This window comes from Camelus bactrianus, chromosome 7 (genome assembly GCF_048773025.1).
Source record: "Camelus bactrianus isolate YW-2024 breed Bactrian camel chromosome 7, ASM4877302v1, whole genome shotgun sequence".
Classification (NCBI taxonomy): domain Eukaryota; kingdom Metazoa; phylum Chordata; class Mammalia; order Artiodactyla; family Camelidae; genus Camelus; species Camelus bactrianus.
Window position 1 is genome coordinate 63,627,595 of NC_133545.1, and position 26,463 is coordinate 63,654,057.

Sequence of the window (26,463 nt, forward strand, 5' to 3'; positions counted from 1 at the left end):
GATCTCATCTCTTTTAAACAATTTAATACTTAATAGACTATTATGCTTAATGTTGGCTGGTGTCTTTTGTTAGTTGTTATCTGCTTTTAATTACAGACTTTTAAAGAAGAAAATCAAAATGATTTATATTGTTTTTGTTCTGGTATGTTTCACATATAAGAATATCACTAGAAAAAAAGAACAAAAAGAAATTTAAGAACACACTTTGGCTTCCTATCTCTAAACACAGAGTTTATTCAAAAGAAATGACTTGAAATACCATGCAGTGATTCATTTATTCAACTATTATTTGCTGAGCAACTACTCGGTGCTAGGTACACTTCTTGGGACTGAAGATACAGGTGGGAACCAAGAGGAAGACCTTCCTGCAGGGAACTCACATCTTAGGAGGGGGAGTGCAATGTTGGAGTGAGCCTGGAGGACCGGGTGGCTGGAGCCAACAGACAGCCCAGGAGAAATGGGTAGAAGACTGGCTCACACAGACTTTGTGGCCTTTAACATATGATTTAGATTTTTTTCTTAAGGGATCACTCTAAGTTCTGTTTGGAGAATACACTACTGGAGGCAAGGATGGAAGCAGGGAAACCAATGAAAGATTATTACAACAGTCCAGGAGAGAGAGAACACGACTTGGGCTATGGCAACAGAATGAATGCAGTGAGTGCGAACAGTCTGAAATATTTTCAGGTAGAGCAAGTAAGATTGCTGATGAATTGCACTGGGTTTTGACAGAAAAACAAGGAGTTAGGATGACTAACTGAGCAACTACTGATCTTCAATTCCCAAGTTTCAAAGATTTGGAATTTCATATTCAATTCAAATATTACCCTGAGACTGCATTAATCTTTTCATGATGATTCACAAAGTCTTTAATATTCTCATGGGGTTTCAGAGTCATCACTCAGGCAGGAGTAATTGTCAAAACACTTAATACTCTACAAGGCATGGGTGCTGACCAATCACAGAAACCAGCCATTTTGCTTCAGTGGTGGGCATGAGCGGAACAGCTGCCCTGATTACTAATATAGATTGTTCTAAAGCTATAGGCAAAAGTGCTCACCAACAATTATGTATTTATTTGTTTCAAAAGAATGTCTACTGTCTGAGTTTATCCTCCACTGGACTGCATTACATAAGATGCAACACATTTCACCTAGTTGATGCAGAGCATATTCTAGTTTTGAGGATTAACTGACAAAGAGAGGAGAAATGGGAAGAATAGTTCTTTTCACAGAGGTTTAAAAACCTATTATTATCTAAGTCTGGTATTTAAAAAGCAAGATATAGTTTAAAATTAATTACATCAAGTGTCCTTGTAAAACAAATTTGATTGCCTTAATTTTGTACTCCCCACAAAGCAATTTTAATAATTTGCTATGATTTCAGGAGGAACAAGAATTCCATTACAGATAAAATTAATATGATCTCGCATTTACAAGTAAATTATTATTCTTACCAATTAATGACTGCACATAAATATGAGTTCTAAGAATTGCCTCTATTTAGAGCTTGACAGGATATGCTAATAGAAAATTTTTTTTTCAGAAATACAGTATGTCAGTTTTAGCTGTGCATAAGAGAGCCAAAATTGATAGTGAAACATGTCACATAGAAGTAGACAAAATAAGGAAGAATGAAGTCTTACATCCACCTTCTAACTCCACTCACATAAAGTCTTAATTTTTCTAGCAAATGTCACCCGGGCACCTGCCTGTATACCAGCCACTGCACCGGGCAATGGGCACACAGAAATAAGTAAGTCCTGGTTACAGCTGAGTGGCACAGAAATGTAAACACAGAATTACAAATACAGGGGGGGACGTGCTACAATGTGGATATCGACGCAGTCTCCTGGGAGCCCAGAGGCAGAGCCACTAACTGCATCTGTTTCTCTTCCAAAGGAAGACAGGGTAAACTCAAATATCTGAAGCTAGCTCCAGGAACACGCAGGACCTGTTCTCTTGCATCTGACATCTTTCAGATCTAACTGTCAAAGTACACAATTTCAAATGGAGCCACTTGTAACATTTCCTCCTATGAGCCTGTGTCATATTTATAATTAGATTTTTTAAAATTCTATTTTAAAAATGGTTTCCATCATGAGTAAAAGTAATATTCCATTAGAATGAAAGCAACCTAATTAGCTGTGTAAGCTCTGAAAACAAAAAGGTGCTTAAATTAGTGCCCCCAAACAGTAACAGGTATATTTAATAAAATAGATACTCAACTGCCTATGAATAATTTTCAGAGATTATTTGAATATTTGCAAAGGAGTGTTTTATACTGTTCTCCTTCAGTTAGGTTTATTCTGTCACTACTTTAATGTCAGCTTTTTCTTTCCAATTATGTTTAAGCTAGAAGTTTAGAATGCCGTGATATAAAGCATTGGCTAACTCGCAGCATAACTGAGAAGTGCAATTAATTTAAACCTGCAGGCTGGTTTTCACCTTCTCCTCTTATTGCAGGGACACTGCAGAGGAGGTGGCACCAGGCGGGCGGCCAGGGGGGAGAGCTGGTAGAGAAGAAATCACTTGCTCTGCCACACGGGGGGGGGGGGGGGGGGTAGAAGGTTGGAAAGGTTTTCCCTCAAACTGCCATGCGTATGCACTGCAATTCATTGGAATTCCACAGGAAAATGATGGAGAACCATGCTGCATATTCTAAAGTTTCCCAGCTTAAAAGAGCTAAACCTGAAAAGGCTTGAGGCAGCATGAAAGCAGATAAAACCTAAACTGGGATTTACTCATTTGCTTATAGGTACAGACTGTATACTCCAGGAGAGTAATTTTAATTTTTATTCTCCTTTATCCTCTTCTTGACAATGCTTTTTAGATCTTATATGATATTACTGAGTTTTTAACTTCAATAGCACGAAAACATGTGAGTAAATCGTCAAATCAACCAACCAATTAAAAACCCCAAATATGTTCAAGGGACTTGAAAGGCTAAGCCAGGATTTGTAAGAACACGTTTCTTTTCCTTTTTTTTTTTCTGTGGGGGTGGAAAGGAGAGACAAGATCATTAAAAATCTCAAACTTCAGTACATCAATTTTTAAATAATATTGTGGGATAACTATTTGTAAATCAATACATAAATGAGTGTGTCCAAAATGCCACAGGAAATGTTAGATATACTTTATAGTTAACATCTCTAAACCATATATTCAACTACTCACAATTTTAGTTCTTCAGGATTATTTTGCATTTAACAAATGCATTTACTCTTTCCTCCTGCGCGTATAAGAAAGTAGTAACCATTCAAGCCAAGAGCCGTGGCCGCGCTGTCATCTGGCAGAGGCACTGGGCCCGAAGGCTTTCTCGGGATTGCTTCAACGGAGCAAAAAGGGTCCAGTCCTTTTTGTTCATGAGGATGAACAATAAACACAGTCATGAATCACTCTGGTGATGCTTCAAACAATCACTTTAATTACTTGTTTATGTAACAGAAAATAGCCTTGAATCCTTTAGGTTAGAAGACATGAGTATTCATTCTCTCACACATCCTACAAATATTCCTTCTGGGCTTACTGTTTGCCAGGCAGTGTGGACACAGCAGCGCACAAAACATACAAGGCCTTCCGCAGCCGACAGTAAGCCATGGGACCCAACACTAAGGGGCCACCAATGGAAGAAAATGACATTTACAAGTATTCATAAGAATTTTTATGCAAACCTGAATTTCTTATGGTTATTAGGAAAACCAAGCCAGCACTGAACATTTCAGTTGATATTCTCACCAAGATGTAGAAAAGCTGGATTTAAACCACCTAGAGTCCTAAGATCAGAAGTAAAGCAGAATTCATGCAGAGTAAATGAGAGTTTATCCCAAATAGGGCTAGACTTGTTCCAGAATATGTGGATTTTAGATATCTCAACACCAAAAAAGCATAGTGATCCTAATAGGCATTTTAGAAATAATATGTATGTCTGCACAACCGCAATTCACAGCTTTAAAACACTTGCTGGTCCCCAGATATACAATGGGTGTGATCTGACACAACTCCAGCGTTACCGGCGAGAGGCTCCGTTGTGACATATTAATGCTACCAGAATTGCACTGCCCTGTAGCTGTCACCCAGAGGGGCTTCCTTAAAATGCCAAGTAGCCATCTTCAGTCCTGAAAACAGGAGACTGCAGCATCCTGACCTGCCCTGGCTACAGCAAATCATCTTTTACGGACCAAGGGTGTGTGTTTTAAAATGAGCAATCTCTGAGTAACTTGTAGAAATAAACGTCTACTATATTCATTCAACGTTCTTACTTCCTAAGGCATCGGGTTTTTCTAACAGATGTACAAATGCGGGTTTGTAAGTGCATATTCCCAGATGAGGTCTTCAAACGAACCACACCTTTCTTAAACTAAAAGTCATGGAACACTTCTCTTTCCACAGACATTTTTCTTTAAAGAAGTAAAGTTTAATCAGTTAGGCATTTATTACAGTCTAAAGTGTACTATTCACAAATGAGAATGAACCTTTACAGCTCCCAGAAAAGAAAGAAGAAAGATTTTGGGTTTCACTCTCCATGCGTCCCCACTCAGCCCTCCATCCAAACTTTCAAAGGGAGAAAGAGATCAGGAAGAGAGCGCTCAGCACCTCCTGGGGAAAAGCATAAGCAATCAGGCAGTCTAACCACTTCATCCTACAAATGAGTACACTGAGGTTACAAAGGTTGAGTGGCCTGAGCCCATGATATAGGCTAGTGGCAAAGGCTGAACTAGGATTCTGCACCCAGGCTACCATTTGTTACTAAAGAGCTGGGTTACCCAAGCCTCCTATTTGATATTTAACAAACACTTCCTGCGTCCTATGTGGTTTGCAATTATGAACTCACTTTAGTCCTTCTAACTATACTATGGGGAAGGGGATATGGTTATCTCTGTTTTACACAGAGAAACTGAGACGCTGGGCACCTTGCCCATGTTACACAGCCCGTAAGTGGCAGAGCTGGGATTTGAACCCAGACAGTCTGGATGTGGAGTCCATGCTCTTAGTCACTGTACCATGACATCTTTCTGTCTCTCCACTGGAAGAGACTTGAAGTTTGACCCCCAACAATGCACAAAGCCAGCAGCAGCACAAGAAGATCAAAGCTCCTTTAACCAGCAACAACAACAATTAAAAAACCAAGAAACAAACAAACAACAAACAAAAAACATGCACACTTCTAGCCATAAGACCTCCTGGAAAAGGCAACCCTATGGAGACAGTGAAAAGATCAGTGGTTGCCAGGAGTTAGGAGAAAGAAAGGGATGAATGGGCACAGCACAGAGGATTTTTTCAGGGATGTGAAATCACTCTGCCTGGTACTATAAGGTGCATACATGTCATTATACATTTGTCCAAACCCACAGAACATACAGAACCAAAAGCAAACCCTAGTGTATGGATTTCGAAGTATAATGATGTGTCAATGTAGGTTTACAGAGTTTAACAAATGCACCATCCTAAGGGGGGATGTTGATCCTGGGGGAGGCTGTGCATGTGTAGGGGCAGGGGCATATGAAAAATCTCTGTACCTTCTGCTCAGTTTTGCTGTGAATCGAAAAATGCTCTAAAAAATAGTCTATTAAAAACAACCAGAACAACATAAACAATACTCCTCCCACTCCCGACTCCTTTCCACCTGCCTTGGGTGCCTTGCCCTTGTAAGTCTGCCTTGTGTTTACAGGAAACGCCAGACTGATGCTTCCAAGCTCCTGTGACCCTGCACTTACTGCTTTAAAAAAAAAAAATCTTCGGTGCCTCAGTTTCCCTCACAGACAGGAGTAACAGCAGTGCTTACTTCATGGTTTACCATGAATGTTCAATAAGAAAATGCATCTCAAGAGCTGATAAAAGTGTCTAATGCATAATAAACTTTTGACACCTACCAGCTATTACTACTACTACCGCCACGACTACTACTACTAATGGGCTTTAAAAACTGGCCATCCTGCACAGCTGTGTTACACACACACGACAGACGTGGCATCCTGGAAGCAGTATTATTCCAGGGAGGCAGGATACTTAAGCTCTCCTAAACTACCCTCTTGTGGCAACAGTTACAGAAAAGAATAAAAATCATAGATATGTCAATACTGTTCTAACTCCTTACATGTAATTCTGTGATTTTAATGCACAAGTGGAGAGCAGGAGCTGGCATTCAATTGTCTTTTTTTTACAGTCAAGAGATTATGAGTTAGGTGTACAAAGCTGGCTCTCGAGGCAAAGCGTATACACACTTACATCCTTTCTTAATATCCTCCCCTGCAAACATGCCTGTCTGTTAGTTATCAAAGCACTCTATCAAGGACGGTGTAAGTGAAGGAAATTTCATCAGATCTTAAAACCGAGCTAACTGTCAGTAGTTTGTTTTATCATGTGTTACTTGAATATTTGGGGGTTACAATATTACTCATATCTTAAATAAAAGAAACCAAGATTTTTCCTTTCACCTCTGTATTAGCAAAAGAGTTACCCTTCCATAGTCCTGTATGTGTCTTGCAGGAGCCCTATGATAATGGCCTAAACAGGTTTTTAAAAATCAACATCATTTTAAACAAATCAATGCATTGGATTCACTTATTTTAGCCAGGAGTAGCTGACAAACTTAGAATTCATAAGACCTAACATGGGAGATTGGATTATTATTTGGTAAGTATTTCCTCTCTCTACTTCTAAACTTCCGGAGTAAGGTCTTCTCTGCTGCACTGATATTTTGTGTGAACAATGGGATGCTGGTGGTATTGACACAAGCAGAGGCTGGAAATTATTTTCTGTATAAATTTCATTACTTTTAATTGCAACCTTTTTTTCTCCTTGAACTATACAGCACCTTCCTTTTTTAAACTCCTGAATAGTAATTTGTCATTAAATAGCTGTTGCTGGAAGCATTTAAGAGATGGATAGAAGTATGACACATGGCCTCTACATGTTATTTCGGGGCCAAACTATTTCATACAAAATGATGTTTGTGGTTCTATGTATCTTACTAAATACAAAGGCGAGATCTCTATTTTTCTATTATTATCTGGATGGACTAATTGTCAGTAAGTTGTTCATTAGAAGAAGCTCAATGAGAAATCATGATGCAGATGCAGTAGAATGATTTTCCACGATGCAAAACAGAAAACTGAACTGAAAGCCAGGGAGACCTGGGATTTACTTCCATCTCTGACACTGACTTTGAGGAAGTCCTGTACCGTCTCTGACCTCAGGTTGCTAGCCTTACAATGGAGAAAGCAGGACTAGATACCCTGGGACTTCTTCCAGCCCTAACGTTCAATTTGCTTAAATAATTATGACACAGTTAAAACACCACTCCCACTCCAAGCTCAAGCAGCCCTGGGGTTTTCCTTGACAGCAGAAAATTCCTAAATCTTCTCAGAATTCTTAGTCCTTACTCTGATTCTACCAATGTGGAAAACCTCAAATGTCTCCCTAGGTTCTGTCCTGATCTGGGGTTACCACAATTCTACAAAGCCCAAACAACCCCTCCAACACGTACGCAAGATGTGTTTTTTAAAAAGTATTAATGCTAAGTCCGTCTTATAACACAGAATTTCAAGCATCACTTCACCAGAGGTGCAGGAGCCACGTGAGAAAGTACCCGTGGGCAAGGCAGGCAGGGACGCGTGATCCGGGGACTCACGCGGGGAAGCCTCTTCCTATCCTGGACGGAAACGGAGGCAGAGGGCAATATGCAAAAGCACCCCGGCAATGAGCAACTATGAAACAGGTGCAAGGGAAGATCTCGTTATTTTGCAGCTGGCTCTTTGTTAGAGAATGGGGTTTGGTCTGTGATGAATCTCATCGAAGGTGACAGGATTACTGAAGTGCTAAGTAAGGATACTGTGCTGTGACCTCTCCCCTCCGAGGCTGGCCCACACCAAGCACCCTGAGGATGGTGATGAGAGGAGACATTCTGAGAGGTGGGGAGAGAGGGGGGAGAAGGACAAGAGGGACAGGAGGGGAGGGGGACGGGGACAGGGAGAGACCCGTACTTTTGAGAGCATAAACCAGAGGGTGACGGAAAAGAAATGAGAAGGCAGTCGAGTTCAAAGAAGAAACAGACCCACTTTCCACTTCTTTTGAGAGAAATTTAAATAGAAGTAAATGATGGAAAAGCAGCAGCTCCCAACGTTAGGCTCCTTCTTATATGTAATACACACACGTGTGTGTGTGCGGGCGCACACGTGTCTTACATGTATTTATTTATTTTATGCAGCTGCGGCCCATCCCAGCTGCCTGGCTGCTATGGGGATAGTGGAGGTTAAGGAATTTTGGATTGGCATAAATGTAAGGGCAGAAGAGGACACACACATGTTAAACACTGTATACCCCCATCTGTTATATGATTGTCCTTTTAATATCTTAACAATTGCTCTTAAACTGTTCCTCCAGTTTTGCTTTACTTTCCAAGGGATGATAACATGTTAAGTTCTGAGCTAAAACAAAGAAGCTGAGAAGGTAAGACCAGCCTGTTCACCTCTCCCCTAGACTCCTGTCATGGTCCAACTGGTCTCCCTGCTTCTGCCCCAGGCCTCCATCTTATCAAAATGTAACCCAGAGCAGGCGCCGCCCTGTGCAAAACCTTCTTCCAGCATTTTCTATCTCGTTCAGAGAAAGGGGTGAAGGACTCCTCATAGCCCCTCAAAGCCCCTCATGACCGGACCTAGTGCTCTTACCTCTGACCTCACTTTCTACCCTCCCCGCCTCTTTCCCACATCAGGGCCTTTGTATTTGCTGTTCTCTCTGGAAAGTTCTCCCCTCAAATACTTTCCTGGTTCTCTCTCCCTCACGTGTCTTAGTCAATTGTTGTCTTTTCTGTGAGGACTTCCTTGGTTACATTTACAATTTAAAATCACCCTCTTCCCCAGCACTTCCTCAACCTATTTCTCCCTCTATTTTCCTCCATTATACTCCCCATCACCTAACATACATTACGTTTTACTCATTATGTGTCTCTCCGACCAACCAGGATCTTGTGTGTTCTGTTCACTGCAATATCCCCACACTCTAGCCATACAAATGGTGCTTAATACACATTGATGCATTAATAAATAAATTTAACTTATTCTGTAGTAATGAACTATAAAAATAAATTAATTTTTAAAGACCTGCTAGGTAATTAGATTAAAATATGCTACAACCAAAAGACTCAGCCTTTCAGCTTTATTCATGATCCAGATCATGGCCATAAAATAATCCATTTGAAAACACAAATTGGCTTTCCCTACAAGTGTACATATATATGAATTTGTACATATATCTATAACAGTAACTGATCTTTTTCAAAAATATGACTGCACTGTTGTAAACCACTATGGATTTTTCTCTCTTGAGCTAAAAATTTTCCAGCTAAGCAAGTCTAGTAAGATATAAGGGTGAGGATTATTTTCAAAATTGCTTTAAAAAACTAAAAATAAAGTTACCATATGAACCAGCATTCCCACTCTTGGCATATAGCCAAAGGAAACTCTAATTTGAAAAGATACATGCACCCCAATGTTCATAGCAGCACTACTTACAATAGCCAAGACATGGAAACAACCTAAATGTCCATTGACAGATGACTGGATAAGGAAGATGTGGTATATTTATACAATGGAATACTACTCAGCCATAAAAAGAATGAAATAATGCCATTTGCAGCAACATGGATGGACCTAGAGATTATTATACTAAAAAAAATGACAAATGAACTTATTTACAAACCAGAAATAGACTCACAGACATAGAAAACAAACCTAAGGTTACCAAAAGGGAAATGTGGTGGTGGGGGTGGATGAATTAGGAGTTTGGGATTTGCAGATACTAACTACTATATATGAAATAGATAAACAACAAGGTCCTATTGTATAGCACAGGGAACTATATTGATCAGTTTGTAATAGCCTATAATGAAAAAGAATATATATATGTATATAACTGAATCACTATGCTGTACACCAGAATCTAACAACATTGTAAATCAACTATATTTCAATTTAAAAAATAGAATAATTTTTTAAATTCCAGAGAAGCAAAAAAAAATTTTATAGAAAATGGGATACTTTCTCTAATAAAGAATCTCTAGAAATTAATAGGAAAATGACAAATGACACATAATTACAAACTGGGCAAAAGATACTAGCTGTTCACAGAAAAGGAAAAGCAAGTGATCCTGAAACATATGAAAAGATGCTCAACCTCATCATAAAAAAGGCACTTACAAATTAAAATCATATTGAGATTTTCTGTCACCTACCAGGTAAAATCTAAAAGTCTGGCTGAACCCTGTAGACTGGACAGGAAGTGCTCTCATGTACTGCTGGTAACAGAGCCAACTGGTGCGACCCCTTTGGAGAACAATCTGACAGAAGTGCTCAAAATTGTAATTGTATACAGTTGACCCTCGAACAACACAGGAATTAGGGGTGCCAACCCTTACAGCTGAAAATCCATCTGTAATTTACAGTGTGCTCTTGGTATCTGTGGGTCGGCATCCATCCCCACTCAGACAAGAGTGATGTAGTGCTGCAGTGTGCGTTAATGCAAAAACCCATGCAGAATGGACCCATGCAGTTCAAACCTGTGCTGTTCAAGGGTCAACTGTATAGTTTTTAATTCTTCAACCCTACTTCTGGTAATTTATCCTTCAGCCATGTGCATATTTATGTGTTAATGGGAAGGTTGTAATATTTATAATAGCAAAGCACTGGAAACAACCCAAAGGTCCATAAGTAGGGATAGGTTAAATCCATACAATGTAAAACAATGTGGCTGTAGGGAAGAGGGGAGCTACACCTGCCTCCTCCATGCAGTGACATGAGAGGACTTACAGGATGCAATAGTGAGAAAGGCAAGAACCAAGTTGTGTTTAATATGGGTAATATGGAAATATATATTCATAATTTCTTATATTCCTCACATAAAGGAAAGAAACATAAGAGAAACTAATAAAATGTGGGCCTGTGGTTCTGGGGAAGTGGGCAGGTGGCAGACAGGGGTGGGGACGCTTTGCACTGTGCTCCTATTTCATAGTTAGATACTTTGAATTGCTTAAATTTATTATCTGTTCAAAAATTAGGCAAAGAATGTCCCGATCTAGCAATTACACTCCTTGGTGTTTATCCAAAGGAGTTGAAAACTTATGTCCACACAAAAACCACAAAGAATCAATTCCTAAGTACCCAAACTTGAAATAATCAAAATGCACTTCAGTAGGTAAATGGACACATAAACAGTGTTACATCCAGACAATGGAGTATCATTCAGAGCTACAAAGAAATGAACTATCAAGCCATGAAAAGACATAGAGGAACCTTAAATGCATATTACTAAGTATAAGAAGTCAATCTGAAGGGGCAACATCCTGTGTGATTCCAATTATATGACATTCTGGAAAAGTAAAACTATGGAGGCAGTAAATAAATTAGTGGTTGCGAGGGGTTAGGTGAGAGGGAGGGATAAACTGGAGGAGCACAGAGAATTTTTAGGGCAGTGAAGCGACTCTGTACGATCCCACAGTGGTGGATACGTGTCTTTATACACTTGTCCAGACCCATAGAACGTACAACACCAAGAATGAATCCTAACATAAACTATGGACTTCGGGTGACAATGATGTGTCAATGTAGGCTCATCAACTGGAACAAATGTGCCACTCGGGTGGGGAATGCTGATAACGGGGCAGGCTGCACAAGAATCTCAGCACCTTCTGCTCAGTTTTGCTATGAATCTGAGATTGCTCTAAAAAAGTAAAGTCTACTAGACAAAACTAAACAAAGTATGTCCTAATGGCTCAGACTCTGTTTTCCCTCAGGCTTTCTAAGGCACTCTTTGAGGGTAGAATAAGGAGATGGAATGCAGGGTGGGGAAGGTGGACCTGAGCACCTAATTTTCACCTCAGGAATGTGTACCTTCGTCCCCAGGACTCTCCTGACAGTCTGGTAAATGCTGCATGAAAAGACTCACAGATTTGCTTCCTTTGCCTGTCTTTTATCCTGTATCTCCTTGACTCCCCCTAAGCCAACTCAGGAAGCATTTATCACATCTTCTCTTATTCACAAGCCTCACGGGTTGCTGGAAATATCTTTTTTGCTAGTCAGCACCCATGCCTTATACGCATCTAAACGTTTTATTCTTCCAGACCCCCATTATCTTCCCTGCCCTGCGTGTCTGCAGTGGCACTTGAACATAATATTAATAACTGAAACATATATATTTCCTAATTTATATATGTCTACCGGAAGATTCACATAAATAATGTCTGTTTTAAACATTCAGTATCATTCAGGGCAACAGACATTTACTGAACCAAAATTTGTACTATGCATAGTCCCTAATCTCATGAAATTCCCAATTTGTTGGTTTAATTTTATTACATCACAGTACTTTCCAGAACACACACACTTAATAAATGCTTTTGTATGTTGTTGATGAAGGTAAGTTCTATTCACAACAAAGTAAACCAATCACTCCATGTTTTCTAGTCCAGAAACTTGGCAGGCGGAATGACTATCTGAATTGTTCCTTTCTGCATCTAACTTCATTCATTTAACCTCTTTCCATATCCTCCTCTACTTTATTTCCCTAGGAATTAAGATTTTGGATACTAACATGAGGAAGCTATCCTTCTTTTAGAGCCCACACTTGGAACATTTATAAACAGCTGCGTTCTTACTTAAAACTCCATTCGTGTGAGCAGCTAGACGATGCTTCTTGTTTGTTTAAAAAAACAAGAAAAAACTCCATTTTAAATTGTTAAGTTTCTATAGTCTTTCAGAACAAGGTAGTTATTTAAAATTTTTAGTAAAGCACAAAGAGTCCTTGGGGAAGCCAAAGAAGATAAAGGAATTCTCAGCACACCGTACACTTTCAGAAGAAAAATATTAAGAATAAAAATAGTTTCCCAACTCAGTCATTCTTTGGGATGGATAATTTATTCCTGATGGTCCCCCAAAAGACGAGAAGGGAAGAAAAATAATATATTTGGCTCCTGTAACAGTAACTATTCATAGCTCTTTTCCCTCATAAAATAATGAACTATTAGATCTCCCATAAAATCCCTTTCAGCAATTTTATGGTAGGTCTGCATTTTATAATCCATGTTTTGTAACCAAGAAAAGGAAAAAAACCAAAAAACAAAAAGAGGATTATTTTATAATAATTCACTTCACTGATTTTTATTAAATTTCCAATTCCAAACTTTTCATCCCTCTTATAAAAATTTATTAGATAGACCCTATTTGAGATTCTTAGAAGTGTAATTATTAAAACTGAAAGTTTCTTGACTGCCACCTACTGGTAAGAAAACAGTGTCAACTTATTTTAAAAGGTCTGTATTTCCTCTGTTTTCCAGTTTAGGGGTTTAAATATTTAACATTAAAAAAAAAAAAAAGTGGAATGTTGGACATATAGGACATTTTGTATGTTTAAGCTCAAATTAACTGACCATGTATTACTAGATTTCAAAACAACTGAAACGTGATTTTTCCTTTTTACAATTTAATACTTTTCCTAGGATTATTAGTAGAAGTCACATAGATGGATTATAGTAGCTTGATTTAAAGTTTGTTTTTATAGACATGGGTGCTAGTCTAACTGATGATGAAATGAAAGGTTACCTCAAGGTTAGCCAGTCAAATCAAACAGAGAACATAGGGTGACTGACTCTCATAAGGGATGTCATTCACTGTAGCCTTACAGACAAATAAACTGCGGAAATCAGAGGACAACTCCAGTAAGAGGTAGATTATACAATGACACATATAACCAGAATTTTTCCAGGTAATAAATTAGCTGGAGGGGGAACATTTATATATTCCCCATCCCCCTTGAATATAGAAAGCACTTAGTTATTTGTAATTAGTGAAACATACCTGGCTTAAAATGTGGTAAAGAATGAACTCCAGGCCACGTGTCCTCATTTGGCGTTCCAAGAACCTAGTGGAGAGCAGACTTATTATTTCCAAAGCACTCAAGATCCTCCAGTGTAGAAAACAGTACGTTGCATATGATGAAAACTCTGGGTTTTTTTCCCATTATCATGTGCCAAGGATTTTATTTCAGTAAAAACAAACCCGGCTAAAGAGCCACCCAAGTCGAACGTCTGTGTTTGAACAAATGTAGCTGAATGTGGTGAGGCAAGTTAAATCTGCTGCGTTTTATCAACTCCAGGCTTACTACGTAGGCTTGGGACTCAAAGGATGAGCTGTCACTTTCATGGAACCGAAAAAGTATGTGTCTTTCCCTCATGATTCTTTCATGAGCTTTTGTCCTTCAGTCCAGGATCAACATGTCATCATTTAACAGTTCGAAGAATTCTGTCATTTCTTCCCCCACATCCTCTGTCTGGGAATCAGAATGTTTCAAAGAAGCAGGACAGACAGCTGGGACACACGTTCTCTACTGGCAGCACTATTCGTTACAGTTAACACCTTTAGTCACGTGATTTATAGTTTTCTCATCCCCCAACACTGTTCTCCCTACACTCTCATCTTTTCCTATCCACACCTCCAGCTTCTTTCCCCATCCACTTTTCTATCCCCACAATGTCTGATCTAGTCAAAGGAACGAAAGGCAATTCCAGCCCATGTATAACTGGGTACACTCTATTTGAATTTCCAGTTCCACCATCTATTACTATTATACTCAGTGTCTTGATAAATCGCCTACGGAGAACAGCAGAGTTTAATGGTTAAGAGTTCAGATCATGCAGACAGACTTTTGGAGTTCAAATCCTTGGTCCCCTCCTTACTAGCCATGGGACCTCACAGAGCTTCACTTCCCACTTTGCACACCAGGGGTGATGACAGCCCCTGCCTCATCTGTGGCGAGCACACCACCTGGCATTCAAAGCACCCACAGAAAATGGGGTCAGATCAGGGAGATGCTGGCCACATGGGAGAATCTAGCCCATCCACTTTCTCCACAGGGACTCCTTGATCTGGGGAGTCAGTGCCAAATGCTGCAATTTCAACCGTGGTGGACAATATGGATAGTCAAACAGGTTAGAAAGGGGAAGACATAAAGCCAGAAGCTGGCAACCTTGGAGGAATGGCAGAGATCACAGGAGGAACTGACACCTGTTCCCCTTATCTCTGAGGATCAGTAGGTGCTACTAGGCAATTAGAAGACAGGCAGGGGCAGGGCCGTGATGTCAAGGCAGGTGCACATACAGCGGGCTCTTCACTCACCGCTTCTGACTCTGGTGAATCAGGGCTCAACAGATGTATTAGGTTCCTCTTTGAAACACGGAATCTGGGTTCGGGGGACCAGATAATACAATTCTTTACAACTGCATTGGTTAATCTTGCAAGCGCTTAGTAACGCTAACATTAATAGGCAGAACTACACAAACAAGGTCACACTGTTGATGGGCTGGGTGGGAGCAGAATGTGACAGACAAGAGGGCTTGAAGCGCTGTAAGACAGAAGAGGGACCAGGACAAGTCGGACATGAACAACGGTGATAACAGTGTCTCTGCAAAAGGCATGTCCTCCTTTCTCTTCACTAAGTTCAACTGTTAGTTCAAGAGAGGGTGTAACCAGGTCTGCAGGCAGCACTAGCCCCTCCACTTTGAGCTCCCCTGAATTCTTCATGAAGGACAAAGGGGTTTGATGGAAATAAACTTTTGAAAATGAAGGGAGAAACTCTCAGCTCAAAATCACATCTCGGTCACAACCAACCCATCACACGTGAAACAGACTTTCTAAGGTTTTATAAACAATGAAAAGTCCAGCCAGAACGTGAAATTCGTTCTCTCCCTCCTAATTAAGGTATGATTGATACCCTGACTGCACCTGTGTCTACAATGTTTGTGTGAGCAAAACTTTTTCACAGATACTACCCCATCCATATTCAGTGCTCTGTTTCAAAGTGATCATCAAATATTATGGCCATTTCATAAAAACTACCTGCAAGGAAAAAATACGTAAGACTTGTTTTGCATCACGATAGTGCTGACTGATGAAATTCCAGACCTCAAACTATTCTCCAAACTGTCTACGACTCTTAGGCCATTTGCACAGGAAATAGAAAATGGGCAAAGGAAAAGAAGAATTAAACATCAACGGTGCTTCCTGTAAAAGCCTTTTTAGGAAAGGCAATCTGGGCTACATGTGTGGTGAGAGATGACAGGCTACTTGTGCTCTAGGGCAAGTGGGTGTGTGTTGTCTCTGATGTCAGATTTTCCTTTATATTAATTGACTAAGAAATTCCACTACCAAGACACTTTTAAGTTAGAAGGAAAAAGAGGTGTTCTCTAAAAGTGAAAAAATAATCTTCTGCAAATAAAACAGTGCAGGAGAAAACTGCATCCCAACATTTAAAATGTGGCTTCCTCACCTGTAAACAAGCAGGTTTAAAACATCTGAGGTCCCTCTGTCTTAAAAGGACACATTGTGATATGCTAAAACATCTCTCTTCTCAGTAGAGGATGACACTACCTGACCCTGATGAACTGTGGTTTAATCACCCCAAACTCACTCTCTGGTCTTACACATGTGCTGATGGGGCGGCGTCAATCCTGCCCAGTGTGTCAGCCTCTCTGCTGGGCGCAGGAGGATGCTGAGAAAAAGAGGGCCTCTCTGCTGAAACATCTAATTTCTAAATAACAGAAGAAAAGTGAATGCCAAACTTCCAGAGCTCAGAGTTCAAGAATTAGTGTTTGTCAGAAATATCTACTTGCCCTTGCAAGTTATTAAGTGTCACTAATTCTCACATTTGCTAGTCTTTGCTTCTGCACAGGCCCCAGGCTAAAAATGAGCCCATGGGCTTTCCCTGAACAATGCCTGTGGTTGAACAGAACAAGGACTGCTAATAGTTTTCCTGGGTCAAGGGGTCAGCGAAGTCTCTAGCAGACTCTAGCACAGAGGAATTCTGGCCTCTCAAATGCAGATAAAACCGGCACACACAAGTATGTGCTAATGACGTGATTGGGGTGGAGCATGCTGGGTTCCCGGCTTGGAGTCGTCAGTTTTATGAGCTGGGTGTTCCACGTGGTGGTGATGCTTTCAAACTGGCTTAACAAGGGCCCTCAGGACACGGAGAACAACCCAGTAACTTTAAGCATTTTGAAACTGACACTCTCAAAGTCCCCACTTAGAACGTCTCTACAACAATGATAGCTTCATAGCTGTGCTACTTTAGGTTCTGGAAAAATTATTTTTCCTGGTTCCTGGTGAGAAGTCCTAAATGGAACTCGTGAAGAAGCTCAGCAGAACTCAGCCTGGATATTACACACTCCGCTCTGGAACAGATGGTTTAAAGTTCAAAGACGAGCCAGGGAGAAAGCAGAACCTCCTAATTCTCATCCTGCGTGTGTGCTATCCATCCAGAAAAGTAATTACCAAGCGGGTGCAGCTGGAGCTCAAAATCAAGTTGGTTCGATTGAAAGACTGAGCTGTTAAGAGCTGTGCTTCCTGGGCTCCCAGAAGGATCAGAGAATGTGACTCAGATGGTGTGAAATGATTCAGCGCCAACTAACCAGACTCTAGAAGGAGGTATTAAGTATGAGGAGTAAGGCTTTTTTCCATTCTCTCTCTAGTCCAACACACACACACACACACTCACACACACATTCACCCACATTAGACATTAGACACCAGTACCAACCTCTTTGGCATTTTCATCAGTGACTTAAAGGAAGACACAGAAAAATATCTTACATTCTCAGATGCCATAAAATAGAAGGGATGTGTAATATTCTCATAGCTGAGCCAGGATTAAAAATACTTAATCAGGTAGGAGCCACTGGCTGAACCTAACACAGGGAATCTTAACAGCAATAAACATAAGTTCAGTATTTAGGTGCTATTAATTAATTGCTCAAGATGGTAAGACCAGGCAGGCAACAATTTGTATTAAAAAAAAAAAGACCCAGGGCTTTTAGCTGAGTACAAATTCCACTGAGACCACCCAATGGAAATAAAAGCAGGTGGGGGTGGGCTGACTTAAGGTGGTCCCTTAATCCCTGACACTGGGTGTTCATGTCCCATCTGTCTCTGAGTGTGGTTGGGACCAGTGACTTGCTTCTAACCTACAGAATACAGCCCAAGTAATGAGATGTCACTTTTGGGTGTGAGAGGCTGACTCCGTTTTGCTAGGGGACTCTCCCTCAGTGGCTTTGAGGAAGCACGCAGTCAGATTAGGAAGGCTGTAAGGCAAGGAACTGAAGGTGGTCTGAAGATTGTGAGATGATAAATGTGCATTAAGGTGCTAAATCTGTGGTACTATTGTTACACAGCCTAAACAACTAACACAGGTTTTATCAGTGAATCATACCATATACTTGTCAGAATACGTGTGGATTTCTGCACCAGTACCAGGCGCTGCTAAAATAAATAAGGCAATCTTCTAAGGTATGTACCCAGAGAGGTGAGGGGGTGGTGGATCCCGTGAGGTGGACTGCAGACGTTTACCCGCAGTGAGAAAGGTTTGGGACGTCACCTTGAGCAGAGCAAGTACTGCAGTGTTGATGGGGGACGGGCAGGCTGTGCTGAGTCTGCTGGAAAACAGGGCCAATGGGGTAAGACACCAGTACATGACAAAGAAGGGCATTCTAATGACAAGAGCTGTACAAAATGGAATGGACAGCTTCAGGAGGCTTCATCAGAACGAAGGGCTGGGCTGCACCACATTTTGCATTCAGATATAATAAGGATCAAATTCTGTCTCCTTAGACAACAAGGGTCGTGTGCAACACAACGTCTGATGTAACACTACAACAAAGAATCTGGTGATAAGACGAGGCCATGCATTCACATCTACCCTTGTTTATATTTGGCTATAATTATAACTTACAGGGCAGATAAGGAAAAGTGAGTTGATAAGGAAAAAGATATGATTAGATGAAAGAGGGTAGAAAAGAAAGGTATGGATGAAAGCTTTCCTTCCCCATTTTCCATCCAAAGTATACGTCAAAGTCAATTATTTTTCAGGGAACCAGCACGAGCAATGGCTGATAACAGAATATTTTCTGGCAGCAAAATAAGCAAAATATATATGCATATGTGGTATGTGTGTGTATGTCTGTGTGTATATTTACACACACATATATAGGTCCTCTCCTCCATCATCCCTTAGGCTTTACCTGAAGTGCCACCAGATAAGGGGTTAGCGCATTCAGACTGTTCCCTTTTGGCAATGGCCAATGGCATACAGGTTGGACGTGGGATTAGAAAAGCAGCATTAATGCCGTGTGATCCTGGGTGAGAACTATAGTGAGAGTCTGCAGAGCAGGGAGCATTTTACCTAGGACAGGCCAGCAGAGGGAGCAACTGGACTGAGAAAATGAAAAGCCGCTGGGGCTTCAGAAAGCCGCTGGTGCCAGGTTGAAGGAGATAGTGATTCCAAAATATTAAGCAGCGTATTCAACATGGCAAAGGTTTAGATAAGAAGGAAACCACATATGTAAAGGACAGCTCTTAAGAGTTTTATCTAAAGTGAGTTCAATTTACCAGCTAGAAGACAAAGGTCTGGCTTAGTGGTGCTTGGCTGCATGTGGAAATCACCTGAGAAGCATTAAGAAAAAACACAGATAAAAGAAATACTAAAGACTGGGACCCACCTCAAAGGTTCTGATTTAATTGGTCCAAGGTGCAGTCCTGGTTTGTGGAATTTTCTGAACCTCTAATGCCACAGCAAGGGCTGGGCCCAATGACTGGCTCCATCTAATTAGGCCACCTCTCAGAGGTTTAGTTAGATGGTATACAGATTTTTTTTTTAAGTCTTCAGTCTAGGTCCAGAGGACCACAAAAGATTTTCAGTAAATGAATGAACAAAAACAAGCAGTTGGCTGTTAGAGAAATTAGAGGATAATCAGAAAATAAATTTGAAACTACCCCAGAAAACGCTCTTAACCGGAAAATTCTGCAGTGAAAGCAGCTCATTTAAAATATGTTCTCCTCCATCAAAATTCTCATTCTTTCCCCTCTCCCTTTCCTCCTACTGTTTCTCTTCCCCATCTCTCTAAACCCTGACTCCCTCATCAATTTCACTCTGATCTCAATGGCTTTTCTTTTCACTGAGTGAGGTTATCGTGACACGGGGCTTCAGACTGTCAGCCCCCAGCCGCGCTGTGGGAGCCACAGCGATGAAAACGCACGTGCACGTTGTTCAGGAGCCCGAGGGTGGAGGCTGCTGAGGGTGGAGGGGGGCGATGTTGCCAAGCAAATGCCGCAGAACTGGCTGGCTGCCTGAGGTAGCCGGCACAGAACACACACACCCCAGTGAACCCAGGGAGAGGTACCTGGAGGCAGGGGCACCAGATGCTACAGCCTTGCCATTGGAAGTGTGGTCCACAAACTAGCAGCGTCAGCATCGCCTGCAGAAAGAAGCCCAGGCCCCACTTCTGACCTGACGAGTCAGGATCTATAATTCCACATGAACCCCGGGCTCATAGGCAAACTTAAGTTTTAGAAGCACTGCTTTAAAGAAGTCATTCTAACTGGATTTTTCAACCTAAAAAGTGCAAACAGCAGACAGCAAGTTATCACCAGGGGTATATCTTCATTTGGAGCATTTGGAAAAGAGAGGTGGGCACTTCACATCAGGAGCTACTACAGATGACAATGGCTGCGTGGAGAACTGGCTCAGCAGTTCTGTAGGTCAGAGCTCATCTACCAGCACCTGCTTTCCTGTGCTGACTTTAACAGTCTCACACTCTAGGGGTCTTATATACAGCAAGAGGCGTCTGATAGTTTCTCAAAACTGGCAGGATGTGAACAACAACAATAATAATAAAAAGAAAAACTCAGTTCATTCGCAGATGCTTTTTACTTCAGCTGCAAACTTGAGGCCAATTAAAATTCAATGACACACATATGTGTCATACATGACATATAACACATGCTCACATCACCATCTTTTTCTTGAATGAAACTAGTTTTCCTATTTACTAAGCATTGACCATGTTCAAGGCAGTATGCTGATTACTGGCAGATGGAAAAATGTGTAACTATAATTTCTGCCCTTAAAAATATACTATTTTAAATACTCATTTTTTATTCCATTTAAAACTGAAAAGGACAAAGCACTGAACTGTTTAATACTATGAAACTTTGACACCCTTGAGAGTGTTTTAGAAAATAATATTTTCAAAAACATATTAATGTGAATGCATTAATTTCCTGTGGGTGCTGTAGCAACCTACAAACTTGGTGGCTTAAAACAACAGAACTTTAATTCTTTTGAGGTTCCGGAGTCAGAAGTCAGAAATCAGACTCACTGGGCTGAAGTGAAGATGTCAGCAGGTCACCCTCCCTCCGGAGGCTCTAGGGGACAATCCCCTTCTCGCCTCTTCCAGATTCTGGTGGGTGGCTAAGGGCATTTATCTTCCCAATTTCTGCCTCTGTCTTCACACTGTCTTCTCCTCTTCTGTATCAAATCTCTTCTAAGGGCCCTGAGGACTGCATTTAGGGCCCTCCTAAATAATCCACGATCATCTCCCTGTTTCGAGATCCTTAACTTAATCCCATCTGCAAAAAAACATTTTCTAAATAAAACATAATTAGGTCCAGGGATTAGGGTCTAATTCACCCGACTACAGAGTAAAATGACCATTTACAAAATACTGTTTCTAAATGATACTCAAAGTAGATATTTCATGCATATAAAACATAAAGGAAACGGAGAAAGCTGTGGAAGTACGTCTACTAGCAGCAATAACTTCACCTAAGCTGCTTGACTGTTTGCACTGTTGCACCTATTATTTCATATGAGTCGTGATCAATCCAGTAAAGGAGGGCACTACGGGCCAGTCTGCAGGTGAGAAAACTAGACTGCAAAGTGGGGCATCTGCCTCAGTGCCCTAGAAGAGAGGAACAGAGCCAGGACACAGCCTGGATTTGTGTCTGGTGCCCTCCCCACCTCTCCACTCAGGTGCCAGAGCAATACTGTTAACAGGACTGTTAATTCCTCTCGGTTGACTTCTAAAGCAACTTACACATGCAAGCCCAGCAGAGACTGAAGCCCAGTGGTCAGCCAGGTGACCTCACTAGCTAAGTGACCCTTTCCTCACAGCAGGTGCTGCCCTGCTTCTGCTGACCTACTGGACAGACTGAGATTGGCTGCAAAGTTAAGGCGTGATATTCTCATAGAGCTGTTTACTAAGAAGACTGATTTTGCCAGTATTCTTACTCGATCCTAACAATAGCAATCAAAGTGTTTATCTCTCAAACCAAACAGAAAAAATGTATCTATTAATTTTTCTTTCTTTGGATCTAGTGCACAGAACTTTTTTATTGAAGTATAGTTGATTTACAATGTTGTATTACTGTCAGGTGTACAGCAAAGTAATTCAGATATAGATATAGATATAGATATATATCCTTTTTCAGATTCTTTCCCATAGGTTATTACAAGATATTGAATATAGTTCCCTGTGCTATACAGTGGGTCCTTGATGTTTATCTGTTCTATATATAGTAGAGTGTATATGTTAATCCCAAACTCCTATTTTATCCCTCCCTGCTCCTTTCCCTTTGGTAACCATACTTTGTTTTCTATGTCTGTGAACCTATTTCTGGTTTGTAAGTAAGTTCATTTGTGTCATTTTTTAAGATTCCACATATAGGAGATATCATATGATATTTGTCTTTCTCTGTCTGACTTACTTCACTTAGTGTGATAATCTCTAGGTCTATCCATGTTGCTGCAAATAGCATTGTTTCATTCTTTTTATGGCTGAGTAATATTCCACTGTACACATATATGTGTATCTGTATATACCACATCTTCTTTATCCAGTCATCTGTCGTTGGACATTTAGGTTGCTTCCATGCCTTGGCTTTTGTAAACAGTGCTGCTATGAACACTGGGGTCCATGTATCTTTTCAAATTGCAGTTTTTTTCCAGGTATATGCCCAGAAGTGGGAAGAATTTTGTTTTAACTAACATAAAAAGCACTCAAGCTCACTGCCCCAGACAAGAGCTAGATTATTTAACAACAACCACATGTAATCCAGTGGGCCAGGACCCAAGCGATCACCCAGCCTCCCCTACCCCCACCTGTCGTAAGTGCCCTCCTGAACCATGTCCAACACCCTATCCTTTTTTTAATATGATTTTATTGTCCTTATAAAGATTATGAAATCCTTTAAATTATTTAAAAGTTTACATACAAGATATAGTGCTGTAGCTAGTCTTCTGAGATTTTCTTTTACATAACATCATATTGCTAAGATTCATCCAAACTCTTGTGTGACGATTATGTGAATGGATATTATTCACCCACTCTCCTATTGATAGGCATTTGTGTTGTTGTAAGTTTCTGCCCAGGACTTAGGAAGGAAAATTGCATTATGTACAAATGGCAAGTTGAAAGCTCAGCAGTGATCTTATTATCCCTTCACCACTAAAAAATTCCATAATACAAAAATAAAATATTGGCATCTAAAATGGGGCTGTGTTCCAACAGTCTGAGAACTGTTTGGGACTCACAATATATTTCCCCAAAGAAGCAGCTCTCTACACGGCGGTTAGTCCCCTGGCTGCCACACAAAAGCCTGTTGAACTCATAGCAAACCAAAAAGCAGTACAGAGCCAAACCACTCTGGATGACAGGGCTTCCGATAAAAATGCAGCCACTGTGGAAATCACAGCAGTCTTCCTATGGAAGCAGCCAGGGAGCAGGACAGGGCTCCTGTCTCCAAGACTCACCAACTCCCAGTTTGGGGCAGCAAGTTCAGCCCAGAGAGGGAAAAACAGGCTGGTGTGAGGCTTCCAACCTGGAGAGGCTGGATGGAGACTGAAGCCAAGAAGGGCAAGAGACTGATTTGGGAGAAATGACAAGCCCTCCAGCAGAAGCAGGGAAGGGTTGTCAAAAAACTGAACGGCTTTCTCCGCGTTCAGTTTTTAGCACTGGTTAATACAGGGCAACCCAATAGCAAGGTGGGGTCCCAGGCTGCCCGCAGGGTGTCGCCACCAGGGGACAGGCTTGGATTTTCTTTCTCTTCTTCATAACCTTTGTATCTTTTCTTTCACAGAGGAACCTCCGGGCACTGAGGATGGGCATTGAAGAGGTAGAACAGAGGGCTCTGGAGGGAGTGGAGTCTACAGAAAGGAGGTGTCCCTTCCCCTGTGCTGTGCTATCTGCTGCGGGCGGGGCGGGCGGCGGAGAGCAGAACAGCCTCCCATGCTGTCCCTGCTGTAAGGGCTGTGTCCGTATTGGGAGTATGTAGGTCAGGGCCTGCCTATCAAAGGAAATATATACATTTAAAGATTTCTAAAAAAAGATGCTTTTATTTTTAGAGCTTTGAATGTGTGAGTTACAACTAAACCTCTGGTAAGTTTACTGGCAGAAAGGCTGTTAAATTTAGGTCAAGATAGTTCTATAGAATGTGCTACATTTGCAATATTTTATTAGTTTCTGCAACTGTATATATACCATTTAGATGTATACAATTACAATTTCAACATATGTGTATATTATTACCCATTATTCATTTATTCATAAAAAGTTACTGTTAACTTGTCATTGCCAAGGGCTGTGCTAGAAGCTAGGATGCAACTATGGAAAAGGTGGTCCCTGATAAGGTGACCTTCATGATAAGCTCTGGGTCCTCCAGGGCCCCACAGGCCTGCTCCTTCCTGGTCAAGAGTGGATTCCCAATCCCAATGCAACACTCTCTTGGCAAATCACATGAAATACCATAGACTTTCACCTACAAATGGGTTACTTACTCCTAATAGACTCAGTGGGTCAAGAACTGGTATTTAGAATGCCAATGATAAAATTTAGTATTCATGATCTGAAATCAGTAAATTACTTAGAGTTGAAAAGGAAGTATTCTATCAGGAAGAAGGGCTGCCACGGAAGTGCTGACAACTCCGGACGCTCCTGGCAGCCCTGGCGCATCAAGGTGGCTGGAGTTCTGCAGTTCTCTGGACAGCACTGAGCCAGGGGTTCATCAGTGTTACAATTTGCTGAACTTTCGGTTGTTGTTACTCTTGATTTTAAATTCTCAGCTGGTATTTAGCTTCATCAGTACCAGATTATTGTGAGCTATCTCGTTAACTTCGCATTATATTTTAATGCATTTCTGCATCAATGGCACCTGTGGCCAATTATTTTCCAATAACTAAAAATGATGACAGTTGTGCACTGTGGGTTGTAGATGAGTCAGCTAAGAGACTAATGCTAAAGGATATAGATACCTAATTCTTCCTAAATCCGTGTTTTTCAAACACATTGCTATGGACTGAATCTCTGTGTCCCTCAAAACTCATATGTTGAAACCCTAGCCCCCTAATGTGATGGTATTTGGAGGTGGAGTCTTTGGGAGTTAATTAGGATTATACTAGGTCAGGAGGGTGGGACTTTCACGATGGGTCCTTATAAAAAGAGGAGGAGACACAGGATCTCTCCGTGTGCACACTCCAAGGCAGGCCATGCAGAGACATAGCAGGAAAGGGGCCCTCACCAAGAATCTGACGATGCTGGCAGCCTGATCTTGGACCTCCAGCCTCCAGAACTGAGAAATAAATGTTTGGTGGGTAAGTCCCACCGGTGGATGGTATTCTGTCATAGCAGCCAGTAGTGATTAAGATATTGAGACTTACTGCTACCTCCACAGTTAACTGGAAAGGGTGGAGTCGGCAGGCCGAGAGATCAGCTGCCTGCCTACGTGCACCAAGGAAGAGACAATGAGAGCCCATCCTGGAGGAGCCCGCGTGAGAAGCACACAAAACCCTATTTACCCTGCATCAAAACAGTTTGGACAGAGAGTTTATAATGTTTAAAGGGGTTGGGAAAAGGGGGCTTCAGCACCTATGAATATGAAATGTGATATAATGAATAAAAGCCCTAAATGAGGACCTCTGATTTATACAAAGATACACAAATGGTGTCTGAAACAGGTTGACTGACTTGTAAGGGTCTCACAGCCAATAGTGGGGAGGGGATTTGGGATGGTCTCTGAACTCTAGAGACCTAATGGGCTCCCTCCTATTAGAATATACTGTAAAAATAATTTAAACACCTGTGATGGCCTTTGATCATGAATTTTATCCTCATGTGAAGGACAAAATGGAGATGAGAGACTCTCAGACAAATCAGGGGTAGGGCCAACGACAGGTATCTCTTCCTATTCTCCACCATTCTTCTCTAAGACCATCCTGTTCTGTTATTTCTTCAAGGAGGCAGTGTCTCACCATTTCCTCTCCTCTGTGCCCCATTCTCCGGCTGACAGGTTACAGGGGACAAAAAGGACAGCCTGACAAGACTGCTGTCAACAAAAGGAGCAAAGGGCCAGTCCAACCAAGGCACAAAGCCCCCTAATGATCGCATTCACTACAGAGGCAGGTAACTTAGTCCTTTCAAAGAGCTCACCTAGGTTTTTTAATATTCAGCCACCTCTGTCTTCCTGTTTCTTACAATTCAAATAGGCTCACAGTGCAACCAGCTGAGGAACAGAGACCAAGGGTGGATAGGCATTTCTGAAAGATAACAAATGAGGATTTTGGCCAATGACGCGGCTGCCTGAGGGTCCTAGGC

The 26,463-nt window shown here is 41.2% G+C and overlaps 1 protein-coding gene across 5 annotated transcripts in view; it reads right to left on the reverse strand.

Moving 5' to 3' along the window:
• Positions 1-26,463, reverse strand: part of CDK14 (cyclin dependent kinase 14) — a 610,838-nt gene that overhangs the window by 111,056 nt on the left and 473,319 nt on the right. For all 5 annotated transcript variants that reach the window (XM_045519926.2, XM_045519925.2, XM_010959446.3 and 2 more), the window contains one exon: positions 13,847-13,910. In XM_045519926.2, the coding sequence (XP_045375882.1) occupies positions 13,847-13,910 (64 nt within the window). The remainder of the gene's footprint in view (positions 1-13,846; positions 13,911-26,463) is intronic.